This window comes from Calonectris borealis, chromosome 24, assembly GCF_964195595.1.
Source record: "Calonectris borealis chromosome 24, bCalBor7.hap1.2, whole genome shotgun sequence".
NCBI lineage: Eukaryota > Metazoa > Chordata > Aves > Procellariiformes > Procellariidae > Calonectris > Calonectris borealis.
In genome coordinates this window covers 5,249,127-5,266,515 of record NC_134335.1, presented here as the reverse complement: position 1 = coordinate 5,266,515, position 17,389 = coordinate 5,249,127, and the positions used below count along the sequence as shown (strand labels likewise).

Below are 17,389 nucleotides of genomic sequence, written 5' to 3'. Positions count from 1 at the left end.
TCGTCCATCCATGCACGTGTTAAAAGACAGCCAGAGCCCTGGGGATTGGGGATGCTCGTCGGCATCGTGTCCTGAGGTCACCCGGCACCACTGGGCAAGACGCCTACTGCCACACAAATGATGAGGAACAGACAGCTTCGACGGCACAAACCTGCCAGGTTCCATATAAATAGGGAAAACGGGGAAATACGGCACTGGGAAGGGGAACAGGCTCCCACTTCCAGCCCCTGCCCTCACCACCGGTCCTCACCACGCGGGGATGTACAGACTGATGGAAATTAAGTTCAATGCTAAGTTTCTTCATTTGCTGGCACAGGCGTTGCCAAGTCAGAGATGCCATCGCTGCTTCCTCAGCCTCCAGTACTTGGCTCATGTCCTTCCCCAACAGATTTCAGCAGTCCCCTCTAATAGGAACAAATTGCGCTTCCCAGCCTCTCCTCCTCTGCAAGCACAGGCAGAGAGGAGTAAAGATATTCAGCAAAAGAAAAAAAAAAACCACAAAACTAAGCTGAAGGGGGGAAATGGGAGGAAACATCCTGTTTTCTTTAAGGGTTATCTTGTGCCCAGGCAGCACAGGGAGCGGCGGGCATCCAGCCTGAATTTGGCCAGCCCCGCATCAGGAGCCATCGGACACTTTGCCGGTACAGGCTCCGGCATCATCGGTGAACAAATCCCCTCTATGCGTCAGACGCTAAAAGTCCTGCTAATGAGGTTTAAAAAACAAAGACACTGTGAAGAACATTTTGTCCTGCCGAGGAGCCACTGCTGGGACCGGCTGGCACGGCCGGCGCCGCGTTCCTCAGCCCAAGGGACAAATTTAGCCGTATCCCTCTCAACCCTTCTGACTCATGCTTTTCTGGTAAGAACAGACGCAAAGCAAAATGTTTTCACATGACTAACCGGAGAGCAGCATCTAGAGGGACTTCAGAGAAGGGTTTCTGCGTGGTGATGCTTTTTCTTTAAACGATTGCACCAGAGATGAAGCAACATGACGTCTCTTTCCCACGTCACGCCCCACGTGCGTCGGACACGCAGAGGAGAGGACCTGTCAACTCCTGCTTCTCAGTATCATGGCCCAGCGGTGAGTCACGTACAATGAACACAGCAAAAAAATATAATTGGGGGGGGGGGGGGGGGGGGAAGGAAAAAAGTGATCTGGCTGTGTGCAGCAGGGATGCAGGGCAGGTCACGCCTGCTGTGGGGCAGCTGTGCCCGGCCATTCCCAAATCCCCCCCCGGCTCCGGCTGCTCCCAGCCCCTACCCAGCTTTGCCCATCCCAATCCCCCCCCCTCCATCACGGCTCTAAACACTCTCCCCTAGAGACAAACATACCCCTGACATGCAAATCTACTGGACTTCTGCATACCTATCTATCTTTGTCCTACGCTTCTCTATGTATTTATATCTCATATATACATTGCGTTTTACTCCGGTTCCTTGAAAAGATTTCCTTCCACAAAAAGCATCGACTCTGCCAGCCCGGGGCCACAGCGAGCCCACGCAAGACGTGTGGAAATCCCTGAAGGCAGCCAGCAGCCGGTCCAGCCTCGCTGAAAAATACCCCCAGCCAAGAAAATCAACCCAAAACTCAGAGAACTCCCAAATCTACGTCACTGCCTGAAGCAGGAGGAGAAACCAAAGTGCCAGGCAGAGTTTGTCCTAATGCAAACTGCAAGATCTGAGCAGCAATAAGTCTAAAATGTATGTGTCGTGCCTGGATGCCATGAGACATGACTAAGCCCTACCAGGACTGTGCCTGGGCTGCTGAGCACAAACCCTGAGCCCTCAACACCCCTGGAGGTAGGTACAGCAAAGTTGTTATTCCCTTTATATTTATTTATCCAAACACCGTCACCTCCAGCCTCCCCCCAACACGGGTGGCACTGAACCAGCTGACAAGGAGACCAACGCCTGGAGCCCACCAGCAACCGAAACCAGCCTCCGAGTCACGAGTGACCGACACGCAGCAGCAGCAGCGAGCATCCTGCCCTGGGAAAACCATCGCCTGCCCGCACAGACGCTCCCCACCACCCTCACGGGGACCACTCTGCACGGGGGGGCACCCACGCACGCACCCGGCGAGACCGCAAACCACGCCGGTGCCTCCCGCCCAAGTTCGTACTACAGGTCCACAGAGCTGGGAAGAGACCCTGGGACCCTCCAGCTCCCCCCATCCTACAAATCCATCACTCCAAGTGCCCGCGGATGCAGTTAACGGCAGGCACAGAAACGGGACCCCACAAGTGAGCCCTAAACGCCCTCTCTCTCCCCACTTATACTAACTTGCATTTTCCTTCACGTCAACATTGCAAAACCGAAACACGAGTGGGTTTGCACAGCAAAGTCACCTTAAAAATACGTGGCCGATCGCTCAGCAGCTCCTGCTGGAAAAGCAGGCAAAGCGTTTTCCCTGCCTGCAACGGGACGGCGCAGAGAGGGCAGGAGGGACGGCACCCCACGACCACCCCCTCTTTCCGAGGGATCTCAGTGACACCCCCGTACCTACCTCTCCGCGTTACCTCCCCCGGCTTGGGGTGGCTGAATCCTACAACCCCCGCAGCAGCGTGAAAACGGCGCTGGAGCATCCCCACCGCGGCCATCTCGCAGGCGGAGGCACCGGCAAGGACCACCCAAAGCTGGGCTGGCACCCACTGCACCGACACCTCAGCGGAGCCCAGGGGCAAATACTCTTGTGATTCAGAGGCATTTTTTCCACCGTGGCCCAGGATTTTCCAAGGGACCTAATGAAACACATCACGCTTGCACCGTGGAAGGAGGAATCGTACGCTTACTGGTAAAGCAAAAGCCTTCTACCTCAGACAAGCTTACAAAATAAGAGAGTTTGGCCCAGGAAGATAAAAATCAAGATATATTTTGCAGCATGAAAGAAAAAAAAAAAATGAAGCAGCAGCAGCTGTGTTTGCAAACCACCAAAGCGAAACGGAGTTCAAACGGGGATGAAATGGCATCGTCTGACACAGCTTCGATGTCCCAGGTCCATGGGAGGAGAGAGGAGCGACCCCCTGAAGGGCATGGAAACCAGAGGGCTGGGAGAAGCGAGGAGGTTGCCAAAGCAAGAGGTGAGCCCATCTGCCAAAGCACGGCCCGAGTCTATCAGAAGGTAACTCGGTCTAGCGGGGAAAGGAGTTAAGGATGGTTTTAGGGAAGAGCCGCTTCCACGAGGCGCCCGGGGGGGATTTCCCACTCCAGCAGCGTGGCAGGTACACGGCTGAAAGAGAGAGGGCTGCAGCTCCAGCCTCTAAAGGTCGAAGACCATGAAAAGCAGGGGGCCCAGCGGCTCAAAACACCTGCAAAAGGAAAACAACTCTCAAAAGACTGACCCCAGCAAGCCGGCGCGCTCCGTCAACCTTCCCTGCACTCCAAGTCCTCTAGAGCTCCTTAAGACGGGACGGGGGCACGGTCCCGAGGTAGCGACCTCAAGAGCCCGAAGACACTGCCTTGCCCGTACAAACGGGCGTCATAAATAGTTTGGAAAGCACTCAAATGAAAAAACAACCTTTTGTTAGAGAGGTCGAGGCAACGAGAGCGAAAGGAAGAGCGAGTCAGCCGTGGCACAGCGCAAAGTCTCTGCGCCTCCCCCCAACCGGGGCGTCCCCCGGCCCCAATCGTCACCTGTCCGTCGGGAGCAGCCCGGCTCGCCTCCGCACGGCGAGAGCCGCCGCCGCCGGCACGCCGCACCGCTGAAGTTACCGGCGAGCCGAAGTTAGCCAGGCAGAGTTTTCCCCCCGCTGCCAAGCGGGCAAATGGCATTAAATCAATTCAGATCCGAGCGGATTCTAGGGAAATCCCTAAAACACACTCAAATAAAAGAAATTCGCAGTCATACTGTTAGCAAAGTTGAATTCTCACTCTGATAGTTGAGGGTCTTACATCAGGTCACTCGTCACGTACTCAATAAAAAGCCCTGGTGCAGGCTGGAAAGAGAGGGGCATTTCTACGACACCCTCCCTCCTTCCCGAGACAAACCTGCTCACGGTTTGAAGACCACCTACACGAAGTTGTTAAAGCTCGGAAAGATCTCGTTATCGATTTAGAGGATTCATTGTCAAGTGGTTCAAACCTAAGTCAGGGCTTCGAGATTGGAAAAGACACGGTGGCTCTGCTTTTCGTGGTTGCAGGTTTCCGAGCGTCCTGCTGGAAGAGGAAGCACAACCTCTAAAAACCAGGTATTTCTAGGCAGGCTCCGACCTAAAAGCTCCCGGGGAGCGTGGTGTGGTCGGAATGCCGCATCCCAACCGCCCGGCTGAGAGCTCACGTCTTTCTCCAAACATCTAAGCCCTTCGAGGTTCAACCAGGAGTAAGAGCAATAACCAAGGCAAAGCAGAATTAAAGGCGAGATTGTGAAGAATCTCTTGGCAATTCTACCTGGGAACAAACAAAAGTTTTGTATGCAAATGGAGAGCCTGGGGCAAAAAACATGCCTACAGGCTCTTCGATTCTCCTGACGCTTCTTCTACAGCCTGAATCCACTTAGAGCAAGAATATCCACATGAAACACTCGGTATTTTATTCCCAGGCAGGCTGGAGGGTTTAGCACTTTACCGCAGAGGAAGAAGTGTGCAAACCTGGATGCAGCGGTTGATTTTACCACTTCAAAAAAAAAAAACTCTAAATATTTTAAAGGTAGGGATCACTTAGTATTAGCACTCAGCATTTACGTAGCACTTGCAGTCTGTAAGTGACCAAGTGCTTGTCCAAAGTGCTCAAATATGACTTATCCCCATTTTACAGATGGGAGAACTGAGGCACAGAGAGGTTGAGTGACTTGCCCAAGGCCACGCAGTCAGAGAGTGGAGGCAGAGCAGGAAAGCGAGCCTGGCTGTTCTCGGAGCGGGCTACACCTTTCCTGCTAAAAAAAAAAAAGGCCTATGCAATCCAGAAAACCAGCGGCCACCAAACCTACCCTAAGTATTTTGCAGAGGAAACACATTCTGGTGAAGAGTTAGAACAGCGTTACCGAGAGGGGACAGCGGGTCTCCTCGGATGGGGCAAAGGGAGGGACAGAACCCCGGCGGGTGTCACAGCCTATACGGCCGGGCTGGAGCAGGAGAAAAAAAGGGGGAAAACAGCAAAACCAGCAGCAACGCATTTTAAGCTGACGCGAAACGCCGGGCTTAGCTTTGCGCGGTCGCTCCGAGAAGCCATCCATCTCCAACCGTGGAGCTGGGGATTTTCCAGCCGCTCTCGCCTGGGCTCAGCATCTGCCGACGGAGGCTTTTGGGACCACGCAGTCAAACCCCCTTCGCTCGCACGCCCGCGGCGGCGTCTCCCCGTTTTACAGTTATGAATAAAGATTACAAACGTTACTGCAGTAAGAAATCACATTACTACACAGCACTGAAGAACATTTGCCAGCGATATACGGAGTGTCAAGAAGAATTAATCAAAACCACCCTCATCAAAGCTGACACGCACCATACTTTGGGGGAAAACCCTTGGATGAAAACAGTCCCATACCTGCGTGCTCGCAGAGTGTTGAGTACATGTTAACAAGGTTCAAATGCATTTGCACAGACAAATGGTGATTTCTCGTATCTCAGACCGATTCAAAGGCTTGAGGTCTTTCTGGTTTTCCCTCTGAGAGATAGGTAAGGAAAGATGTCATGGATGGTTTTGTTGCTGTTATCTTCACATAAAAGGAAGCTGGGAAGGGGGAGGCAGGGAGATTTTCACAATTACAGCTTTCCTGGGATTATTTGGTTGTGTTTTTATCATAATCAGATTCATGGGATTACCAGTTCCCGTCTGGATTGTTAGTTTCTTGTCAATTAATTACACCCTGTGTCATTTAATTTCTTCCGGCGATTGAGGGCCAGCTGCTCAATTCCACACTTTCTCCCTAAACGCGCGCTGCAGAAGCGGATGTCAAAAGCTCTGTCTATGCCTTTTAAGCCTAGAGATCTTTTCCGAAACCGAGGTGCAACGCCCCACTTCCCACCCCACCGAAGCCGTCCGGGTTGAGGGGAGAAGCGTATCGGAGGAGCGCCCAGCCCCGGGCATCCTCCCCTTTCCCCCCAACCTGCCCCAGGGTCCCCCCAGCTCGTCCCCACCACGAGCTGCCGAACCCCCCGGCAGAGGCGGCAGCGCAGGGGCGTCCCCCCCCTTCTCCCACTGCCTCCGTCCCCCCGCGGCGCCACGTCGGCTCCCTCCACCCCCTCCTGTTTAACCTCCTCGGGCCGGCGCTAGGCTAAAGCAACGTGGCGTGCCCACCGGTGTCGTCGTGGTCCACGCTATTGAGAATGGCTGTCTGGTCTTCGGGGAGCTGCCGGTGGCAGAGGTCGTCCTTCAGCGCCGAGAGGCGGGCGAAGGGGTCCTGACGAGGGTGTCTCTTCTTCTTGCGGAGGCAGACAGCTTCGTCAGGCCACAGTACCTGAGAGCTGGGAAGGTGCTGAACCTGGGAGGCAGAGCCGTCTGCGGGGGGGGAGAGAAGGCAGATGGGACCAGAGCCGGCAGCTATCGGCAGCGCCGGCGGCAGGCAGAGCGTAAGAGGGAGGTTACGGCAAGCCTGGCCCCAAAGCCGGCTGCTTGGCGAGGAGCGTTGGGCATCAGGGAAAATTAAATTAACACTCAAAATCCAAAACAACATCGCTAGAGATGGGAGATGCACGGAAGGGGAATTCGGTTCGGAGGCAGGGGTGGGACAGCGCGTGGGTGAGCAGCCCGAGGAGCCATCCCTTCGGGAGCTCGGAGACCCCCCCGGCGCCGGAGCCGGCAGGGACCTGCCCGGGCTCTGCCCACGGGGGGACAGAGGGGATGCTGTTGGGGAGCGCGGGGTCCTCGCACTCACTGGATTGTTTTCTGGATTTCGAGGAGCCCTTGGATGACTTTTTGGGCTTCTTTATCCGCTGGTATTTCAGAGCTTCGAGCCTCTCAGGTGCAGCAGCGTCCCCGGACGGAGATGGACGTTTTCTAGGAAGGAAAAGCAGACAGGCGCCGTCAGCGGCTCCCGGCCACGCTCGGGCCTCTGGACGTCCCCGGCGGGGATTCGGTCGACCCCAGCCAGCTCTGCCATGGAAAAGGAAAAGGTGAGAAACCCAGGGCTGAGGGAGCGGGGCCAGCCAGGCGTGTGGAGCGCGGGGCGGCAGGAAGCGAGGCGCCCACGCGTGCCGCTCCGCGGGGTCCCCGCCGTCCCCCTACATCTCCTCTGCATTGCCGAGCGGCGCCGCGAGCCCGGCCGGTCCCACCGGCAACGTCCAACGCCGGCCCCGCAAGAGAGCTGCCGGCACCCCAGCTCACCTGCCTGCCATGCAAGCACCGCTAAACAAACAAGGACGGGGCAGATCCTATGTCCGATAAGGCATTTCTGGGAAGTGCTGGGAAACCCCTTGGGATGGAGAGAGAGGAAGAGACAGGCAGAAGCGGCACAGCAGCACCGAGACGGGCACCATGAGCCACCCGGGGCGGACGACACCAGTGCCACAAACAGCAGGGAGGCAGGATCCTGCCCGGCCCTGCTCCCACAGCCAAAAAAACCAGGGGCCACACGACAGACAAGGACACGAAGGGCACACGCCGACACAGCCGGGAGCGGTACCTCGTTCCCAGGACCCTGCTATAGGCGACAACAGAAACACAACAGCACAGGAGCATCTACTCCTTACTGGGAGCTGGGGTTTCTTGCCCTGCGGGACAGGACGTTGAAATGGAAACACTGACAAGGTTTTATTGCGAGGGACAAGGAGATTTGCAAAGGGGTGTTTCCCGCAGGCAAGCCAGAAGTTGTGATAGTTTTCCAGCTTTAGCCCCTGAGTAACTTTTCTACAGGAACCAGCTCAAGGTTATGTGGTCTCCCTTTTGCAAAGGGTTTTTTTTTTTTTCGCTCTATTTTCTTCACTGTACCTGGTTTTCCTGTCCAAGGGCCCGACAGTGTGACTGCTGTGGAGAGCAGAGAAGTAGAGGAAAATCTTTTCCTGAGGAGAGCATCAGTCCAGCTCTCATCTATAACACATGACAGCATCCCCCCCTCTTGCTGCTTTCCCATTTCCTTCCCCCTCTCCATTTTACTTTCATGTCCCTCCAAGCTGCACCAACACCTAATGCCGCAGAAGAAGTCTGAGTCAAGGCAGCAGAGGCCACAGGTAACGACCTGGGATCAACCTGAGCAACCTGCACACCAGGTGCCCAAAGATGACGGGGGAAGCATCCACAAAGCGCCTTTCATTGCAATAAAGCCAATGCTCAAAGCCGGGCTCCGGAGAAAAAAGCCTGGAGATTTAAACCAGCGTGCCTCTAACAAGCCTGTCCTACCCCTCAGAGGAGGAGACGACACTCTTTTGCTCTCACAACTCTGTCGCTGGAGGTCAGCGACCAAACCTTTTTGGAACAGCCACGCAGAGGGCAACTCCTGCATCTTCAGGTGATCGTGACTGGGGCAGGGTTCAGCAAACCCCACAAGCCACAGGCTCTTCACAAGGCAGCAGGACGGGCAGGCGGAGGAGCTGCCTCGGCCGGCTGCAAGGACGCAGCACCGGTGCATTCAGACTCCTGCTTTGTCACCAAAAAGCCACGGCCGAACTCATCCACCTCGTTCCTGGTCTGTCAGCAAGGTGCAACCCATCCGGCGTTGCAAAAACGCTGCCGGTGCTGGCGGGAGCAGCAGGGAACGGGCGAGCACAGGGGCTCGAGCACAGAGCCCCAGCACACCCGGGCTGCGGTACAAGAGCACAGCCACCTACGGTGAGTTTGGAGCTTCTCATCTCCCTTGGGCTTCAGGTGGAGCCTCTCCAGCACTGAAGACACCCCACAGGCTTTCCTCTGCGAGTCCCCATGCGTGCCACCGCTGCAGAAAGCACGGCGTGATAGCAATGCTCTACGTCCGAGATCCCAAGCGGCTGCCGGAGCCGTGATACTTCAGCTGGAGTGGCACAGGCGAAGAGCTCCCGAGGGATTTTTCCCTGCGGGGAACAGAAGGGGTCGTTTTTGAAAATGCACATGACTGCAGAGCTTCTCAGTTCTGCTACCAGCGTTGGAGAGCACCAAGTGCAGTGTGAATTGATGAAGCAGCTGGAGCACAGCAGATGCAATGGAAACCCAAAGACTGGGGTATAGAAAAGTCCCTTTTCATGTTTCCCATCGCAACAGAGACATCAAGGCGTGGATGCTCCTGGAGAGCCTCTGTTCCAGCTCCCAGCAGAGCAGCACGTCAGCTGAAGATGAAGCACCTCATTAGACAAGCTGGTAGTCCTGCTGGCTGGATCCAAGCGAGAGCCTTCCCTCGCAGGAAAGACGACGTTTACAAGCCCGTACAGTTGCTGTGCTTAAAAACCTTCTTCCCAAGCGCAACCAGCCTCTCGTGAGGTTGCAAGCAGCGGCTCCGAGCTCTCTCGGGGCACTGCCCGCCGAGCTGCACCAACGCCGACAGCCGCCGGGCTGCACCCCGTCCACACGCTGGCTCAGAGTAAGACCTCAGTGACCCAAAGGGCCAACAGCATGGGACTTGCCCGCAATAATTCCTGCTTGAATGGTCAGTAGCAGGCTTTTTCCATTTTATATCCACCAAACAAATATTTGCACAGTAGTAACATTCACGTAGGTACTTGGCTAATTGCAACGTTGACTACGCCAATCCCAATCCATCTTCCATAGAGCTCACGTGTGCCAAGACCTGGACGCTGGCAAGCTTGGCGATCCCGTCACCGTCCTGCCGATGGGCATCTGTCTTCCACCGCCTGTTCCCATCACCCAGACAACTTTGCTAATATTATTAAAGCTCAACTTGTAAAAGGCGCTTGCTCTTTCCATTCTTTTTTCCTTCTAAGGAGATGCTACTGTGGCATGTTGACAAAATTAGACAGATTTACGCAAGGGATTATGAGGAAATTGCCTGAAGCTCATTTCTACTAGTTCTCCGTAATTGGACTTGTATTTATACACACAAATATAAACAGTGAGCACACTGAACCCATGTGTCACCATAAATACTGTCTGATCTCTGGCAAGGAAGAGATACAGTGGAGGACAAAACGATGCTACTCACCAGCCAAATTTTATCTGCTCTACCCACCCTTTTTTTCTTCAAAGGACTCCGATTCTTTCACATTAATTTTCATTTTAAGCTCAGCCAAAAGCCTCTTCTTGCCCCCAGAGTTAGCATTTTGGGCAGCTGCCCATGCACGAGAGATCTTGAACACCAACAGACGAGAGGTTCGGGGAGGCGGGCAAACTTCTTCTAGAGACTTCAATGTAGAGCCCAGCAAAGGGGCTTTGAGAAGCACACGTGAATTCCTGACGCAAGCCTTCTGTGAGACGCCACAAACACCCAGTCTTCCTCGAGCCTTCAAAGGGCAACCCTTCTGAACAAGCAAGGGTCTCAACTGCACAGAGAGGTATTGGGGAGGCCACAAACGTACCGAAGGACGTCAGAGAGCCCCAGGACAGGAGGAGGTAGCTAGGGGAGAAGAGCTATCCAACCCAACACACATCTCAGCTGCTCTTCTTCACACGTCTTTCCACATACGAAGCGAAGATGTAAGGGCAAAGGCCCATTGAAAGCATCGCTAACCTTTTTCCACCCAAAAGGGGGAACCCATGTAAAGGAAAGGGCCAGGAGATTCAAGGGCACAATACATGTATTTCACCTCATGGAGGTCTCACAGCACACGCTCCGTGTCTCCTTCTCTCCTTGAGTCAAGACAGTGACATCCAGGAATAGTTTGGACCAGTTAGAGCATCCACTTGGACCAGAGCTCACCATGTCTCAACCACCGTGTCCTTCAAGACTTCATCCGAGTCAGATGGAGAGCTCAATTCACCTACACGAGGCTCCGTTTCAAGCTCAAGTCCTGCACGATCCCATGAGATGTCCTGCAAGTTGGAATTCCCCCTCTGCTCTGAGGCAGTGCTGGCTGCTGCCTCCATCCTGGGATGCCATCGCGCATCGCTTGAGAGGTGCTAGAGAAACACAACGGTGATGGCCCCTTGTCCCAGAGCTGCTGCTGCCAAGGCACCGCAATGAGGGAGGAAGGGGCTGTTCACAGCGGGGAGCACACTGGAGAAGGGGGTCCCTTCTACAGGTCTGCAGACACCACAACTCACCTACACAACGGACTTCACCATGCTGACGGGAGAGGAGCGGGGAGGAGAGAGGGCGAGGGAAAAGGAGCCGGAGAGGAAGAGGGGGATACAGTCACGGGGAAGGGGCGGGGAAAGAGGAAGATAAATGAAAAACAGGAGTGAGAAAAATATATAAGTAAATTAAAGAGACTGAAAAGAAAAAAATAATAATAATTAAGAAAGAAAAGAAAATCGCACTCAGACAAGCGGACTCACAACTTCTCCAAGCGGGAGGAGGCATGAAACACATGCAGAGGATCAGCACATGGACAGTCTTTAAAGGGGAACCTGTTTTCTTTCAAGCGGGGAGCGAGGGGTGCTCCTCCTCCCGCACGCCTGGCGCCGACGTCCCTTCGTCACTCAACGCTACGCCGCGGTCAAGCCCCCGAGCTCCCGGCATCGGCAGCGCTGTCCCGGCAAGGGGGAGGCCGGGATGGCCGCCCGGGACAGGCCGCGGTGCCGAGGGGTGCAGGGGCTTGGTGCCTTGTCTGTGGTTTTTGGGTTTCCCTCTGCAGGGAGACGACAGCTCGCTCTTCCCCGTTAGGAGATGCATCACCGCACGCTGCATCCGAAGAGAAGATGATGGGAAAACTGTTCGTGCCGACTCAGCAACGGCATTATTTATCTCTGCCAGTCAGTAAAAACTACCCAACCTTCACCCAGCGAAAGCCACCGTGCGACAGCCGCCCCACGCCTGCTCCCCACACCGGGGGCTCAGCTGCAGCCGCCACCGAGCCCACAAACTGCCTCTCCCCCTCTCCTCCTCTCAGCTTTTATTACTGCAGTACAGAAATCTGGCTGGTCTGGTATAAAATCTCTGTGCTCTGCATGCACTGACAATTTTATGATCCCAAATCATCAAGAAATTACTTGGCTGGGCTCTTTACAGGATTCCTCGCTTATTAAAGTAAGATTTATTCTTCCGGCTTCCCCTTTTTGGGGATAATGACTTGGAGTAGGACGCACGGCTGCTCTTCAGCAAAGGTCCTGCTGGGCAATGCGACCCTGCTCCTGAAACCCCATCGGCCCACAGCACCCATCACCGGAGGCAGGAGCCAGCCAGGATCTATGCAAGAAGCACACCAAACTCAGACGTGAGCCTTGACTCACCTCTGCAGTACTAAAGCCATGTTCACTCATGTCCCTACCGCTCCCAGAGTGGGGAAGCATCATGGAAAAAGAATAGAGAAAACAGTCGCATCCTCGCTGAGGGCTTCCCCGTTGCTCAAGAAGTCTGGCACAGCCCAGATCTCACCAAGGCTCGGCGCTAGCTTTGCTCCTCATGGGACACCCTGCTCTGGGATCAGCAAGGGAAAACAGAAGAAGGTGGTGGCCAAGCGCTTAAGAGCTTTGAAGGCTGCAAGACTCAAACTGGACGTTTTTTGCCATACCAAGAGGATGGCTCCTTCATCCCATACCTGCTCCCATCACCATGACCCAACAACTCCTTTCTCCCCTCTCCTGCTCTCCCCAGCCCAGGACAACCCTCCACATCAGCTGGAGGAATTCCCCTCTTCTGCAAATGTCTACCTGATTTCTCTAGGCGTCTCATCTCTCTCTCGTGAGGCTCTCTTCCAGTCCCACAAGGCTCCTCAGGCTGTTACAAGAGCATCGGCCAGGAGCTTGACTCTTCCCATCCAAGGCACTAAAGCCTAAGTTTTTGTAAGACCTGTCCTAAGGAAGCTTGGGCATGGCCAGGCCCTAGAAATGGTCCCATCTGCAGTCCCACCTCTCCTTCCACAACCAGCCTGGCTGACAGCCAAGTGGATCAGCATTCCCACTCCTTAGGGTCAGGAATGATTATTATCCCATCTGGCTTTAGCAGTTTTAGTGACATTCTCTGCTGGTCTGAAAACCATCTCCCAATTACTCCATCCCAGTTCCAGGGACGCCCATGGCCATCTAGGAATCCAGCCCCATGAAGGCAGCCCGAGAGGTATTTTCTTGGGAGAGGCTTTCAAGATCTGTTTAGGGCTGTTTAATTACAGCTGGGTCAGAAAAAGTCTTAAAGATTTCTCCAAGGAGTATTTCAGAGAGGGAGGGCTTTTACTATGACTACACTTGTGATGGGAACGAGAGAACACCTCACCGGCAGCCTGAAACTATAATTACGCTGCTGCCAACCAGACAGTCCATCTTGAAAAAAAGACTTCTCCCATCTTCCAGGATTGAGAAGACTTGGGAAGAAGAAAACAGATCCAGGTACTGATGGGAACAAAATTCTCCATGTCCTGGACCGCAACTGGAGACTGATTTTTGGAGCCCCGCTCCAAGAGCGCTGTCTGCAGCCGGTTGCTCCAGAGGTGGCTGCTTTAACAGGCTCCAGGGGATGGTCATGAGCTCCTGCTTGGGACAACACGAGCTCCTCCCATCGGCTGGGACAGCCCCACCTCAACACGCACCTCCCTAACACCGCACAACCCCCGCGCCACGCAAGCCCTGCCGGGGCCGAGGGTGCCACGTGTCACCGTCCTCCAAGAAAGGAAGGGTGGCCACGGGGAGACAGCAGCTTGGCTCATCCCAAACCCCAACACGAAGGCACGGCTGCCACCACCGGGCTCTCCAGCCCCGCCGCCTCCCCGAAGGCAGGGGAGCAGCGGCGTGTGCTGGGAGGGGAAACCCAAAAGCCACAGAGACTGTGCGTCCAGAGGTGTTTCCTAGTGTTTTCGGATTCCTTATTCCCCTTTAAAGGAAGAGATGGTATTGGAAAAGCCCCTTCCATGTCCCCTCTTCATGCCCCGCTCCCGGCCACCCTCCACAGCGCCCACACCATCCTTTCGGACATGGATCACCCTTACCTATTGAGCTGAGGAGAAGCTTGTCTCGACAACACTGCCCAGATAGCTGAGATTAATCAAAAACAAAGCAGTTATCAACACCCGCAAGGAGCCGAGCTCCGCAACACATCAGCACGTCAACAACTCCAAAGGAAAAGGAGGGAAAGAAACCAAACTGAAACACAAACGAAACGAGGCTGGAGAAGAAAGGGGGAAAGAAACAGAAGAGAAAGGAAAAGAAGAAAAGAAAACAATAATCAACAAAGCGAATGGATACACTGCGTAAAAGCACGGACAACAGTGCTGCTCTAACACGGATCTCTCCTGGAGCTGGCTCTCCTCGGGGTGCCCTGGCTAGGAGACGTGGACCTACGTCTACGTGCTTAATTGCATCGCTCCGTAGCTGTGTTTTCCAGAGGCACTCGGAAGTCGTTTCAGGCTCGTTCAGCTCCTCTCCCTCCCCTGAGCCCTCCTTCCTTCCCCCTGCGCACCCCAGCCGTGCCGGAGGGGTTTTCTAAGGCCATAACGCTTCCAGGTACCAGAGGGCGGGAGTGAAATGCGGAGGGCGCTGCGGGGTGAAACGCTGCCCCCCCCCTCCCCGAAACACACGCCTCTTCTCCGTACGCCTCCGACCGCGCCGGCTCCGCGGGGCTGGGTGCCCCGGCCCCCCGACTCCTCTCTGCCGCAAGCCGGAGAGGGGGGGGTTCGACCCCGCCAGACAACAAGCCGAAATGAAGCGAGACGAAAGGATGGGACGAAAGCACGGCTACGGGGTCTAAGGTGCTGTGAAAGACGGAGGGAAAGAGGAGAAATACAGAGAGAGAAAGAAAGAGAGAGACGCTTTTTGCCTGGAGCAACCCTGGTACCTGGAAAACCAGCCGCTACTGTCTAGTGCAGCCACATCCCTCTTTAGGGCAGGATCTGAGCGTGCCGGCAGCCTCCCGATCTCCGCTGGGGTTAGTTTATTTTTATTTTTCCTCCTCTCCTGACATGCTGCTTGGTGTGGCTAAGTCCTTGATCTCTCCCTGCCCGCGTCCTGGGGCTGCAGCATCCCTTTTGCAGGTGGGGCGGTGACCGTGATAGCTGTTTCTGTCATGCATTAAAGCTCTCTAGACTCCGCGGGAAGGAAGAGGAGGAAGACAGAGGCGCGGCGGCGGCGGCCCTAACGTTCGAAGAAAGCCAAGAGCCAGCAGCTAGAAGAGGAAACAACCGCCAGTGACACCAGGACACTTACCTACGCGAGCCAGGTCTTTGCACGCCTGGTAGACAGCCCGTAGCCCGAGTCACAGCGCTCCCGGATTCCCAAGGGAGCGGCTGGGGAGGAGGCAAGCGTGCCGCCGGCACCGGGAAGGTCGCCTGCCTAAAACCCAGCTCGTTCGGGCAGCGGCCATGCAACCCGCACCCGCGGCACCAGCCTCTTCCTAGCAAAGCCCGCGGGACGCCGTCTCCAAAAGGGATGCTGCAGCGTGCCCAGAGAGACCCTACGAGTTGGGATGGCGATGGCGGGGAGGGAGTCGGAGGGAGCGGGTGAGGCAGGGTGGGGGAAGCCAGGAGGGGGCCAGAGGGGTACCACGGGGCTCGCGCACTTACCCCGTGGCGGCTACCGTGGTGGACGTCGGCTCCGGTTGGAGAATCTCCTCGTCGGCCCTCCTCGGAGAGGGGATGTCTCCAAAAACATCCATGGTGTCCACGGGCAGCGAGGTGCCCTGGGAGCCGGAGTAGGCGGTGGCCAGGGAGGTGAAGGCGGTGGTAGGTCGGTAGCTGGGGCTGCCTCCCCGGCTGCTCGGCGCGGGGGATCCCGTCGACGGCGTGGACTTGCGGGAGAAGCTGACCGCCGCGGGGGGCTGCAGGGTGATCTCCGACACCTCCGCCTGCTGGATGAGGCCCGGCCGGGGCCGGGCGCGGGCGGTCAGCTCCGGGGAACTGTTGCGGGAGCTGAGGGGACTTTGGGTCAGAGGAGAAAGCCTCGAAGGTTGTAGCACCACCTGATGTAAACTGGGCTCAGCCCTCCTGACCTGCCGAGGGCTGGGCCGAGGTCGGGGTTGGGGCTCGTACCACCTGGTGTCCAGGCTGAATGTGCTTGTGCCGCTGGGGCCGACGGGCTCGGACGGTTCGTGGTAAGGCAACACGGGTATGCCCATACCTTGGCTGGTATGTCTTAGCTGCCCTTGACATCCCATGGGTTGCATAGGTTTGTCCTGCCACTTGGTGGTGGTGGGCACAGGGGCTTGACCCCTGCCGGGTGACTTGCCGGTCCAGCTCTTTGGTGCCTCCAGGGGCAGGATGCCCGGGTAGGACGCGGGGACCACCTGGAGGGAGGAGGGGGGCGGCCCCCGAGGAAGGCAACCGGCGGGCTGGGAGCCCTCGGCCGCCTCGCAGGGCTGGAGCTGGTGGGGGAACGGCGCGGGGGCCGGCTCCAGGCTGCCGAAGGGGAACTCGGCCCTGCCCCAGGGCTCGGGGGACCGGCCCCCCGTGGGGGTCTGGGCCAGGGGCAGCGTGCTGTTGGAGGCGTTCTCCCCGTTCTCCTCGGGGATGGTGGGGTGTCCGAAGGGCCCCTCGGGGGGCAGCGGCGGGGAGGACATGACCGAGCTCAGCGGGCTGACTTCTGGCATGTAGAAGGGCGGCGGGTCCACCTCCCCGGGGCTGCTGCTGCTGAGGTAACCGTAAAACTGGTGGTGGAAAGCCCGGGGGGCCGGCGGGCGGGCCTGGCCGGTGGCCTGCAGGGCGCCGGGACCCTCCAGCGCCCGGTGGAACCGGGGGCTGTATGCTGGTGGCTGAAGGTAGGACTCCTGGCTGGAGGAGAGAGGGGTGAGCTGGGCTTTCAGGGCGGTGACGGAGGCGGGGACGACGGGGTCGTCGTTCTCCTCGTCCGACTGCCTGAACTCGGGGTACATGTCCGTCTCCTCCACGAAGGGGAAGCCCTCGATCCGCCGTGTCTTCAGGGAGGGCTCCATCTCCGACGGGTCCATGACGAAGCGGCCATCCGGCCCGCGGCTGATGAGCTCGATGGGGGTGGTGGCCTCGGCTTCAGCCTCCGCCTTGGAGACGCTGTACTTCTTGCTGCTGATGGCTCGCTTGGTCTTCTTGTAAAGGGAGAGCTCCTTCTCCTTGGTGGGGCTCAGCATCCGCTTGGCCTGCGGGCCCTGGTCGTCAGAGGACTCCGAGGGGGGACGGAGCGTGCGGATGCTCTCGGGACTCACCTTGCCGGAAGACAACCTGGACCACAGGGGAGAAAAAACCGAGAGAGGGGACGGTCACCCGGAGGGGAAAGGTCTTCTCGCCCAGAAGAACCGCCGGCCAGATCCAGAAAACAAAGTGCTACCAGCTCTCAAAAGAGGAAGAAATTTGCAGGGGCTAACCGGGACAGCAGTCTTGCCCGGCCGCGGCACAGAGGACCACCAGCAGCACACATCATCCCTGCTCCTCGGGGGATCCCCCCCAGGGCAAGCCAACGCCTTGCCACAAGCTCCACCAACGCCTCTGCAGCCCCAGCAGGAAGAAAGACAGGTCCAGAGCTCGCTTCCAACTCTTTCAAACAT

The 17,389-nt window shown here is 56.6% G+C and overlaps 1 protein-coding gene across 1 annotated transcript in view; it reads right to left on the bottom strand.

Annotated features, from left to right (window-relative positions):
- Window positions 1-2,109: 2,109 nt before the first annotated feature.
- IGSF9B (immunoglobulin superfamily member 9B) overlaps window positions 2,110-17,389 on the bottom strand; it is a 43,397-nt gene continuing 28,117 nt past the window's right edge. Inside the window, exons 18-20 of the mRNA XM_075172705.1 lie at window positions 15,441-17,066; window positions 6,809-6,930; window positions 2,110-6,432 (exon numbers count right to left, since the gene is read on the bottom strand). Of these exons, the coding sequence (XP_075028806.1) occupies window positions 6,209-6,432; window positions 6,809-6,930; window positions 15,441-17,066 (1,972 nt within the window). The 3' untranslated portion in view covers window positions 2,110-6,208. The remainder of the gene's footprint in view (window positions 6,433-6,808; window positions 6,931-15,440; window positions 17,067-17,389) is intronic.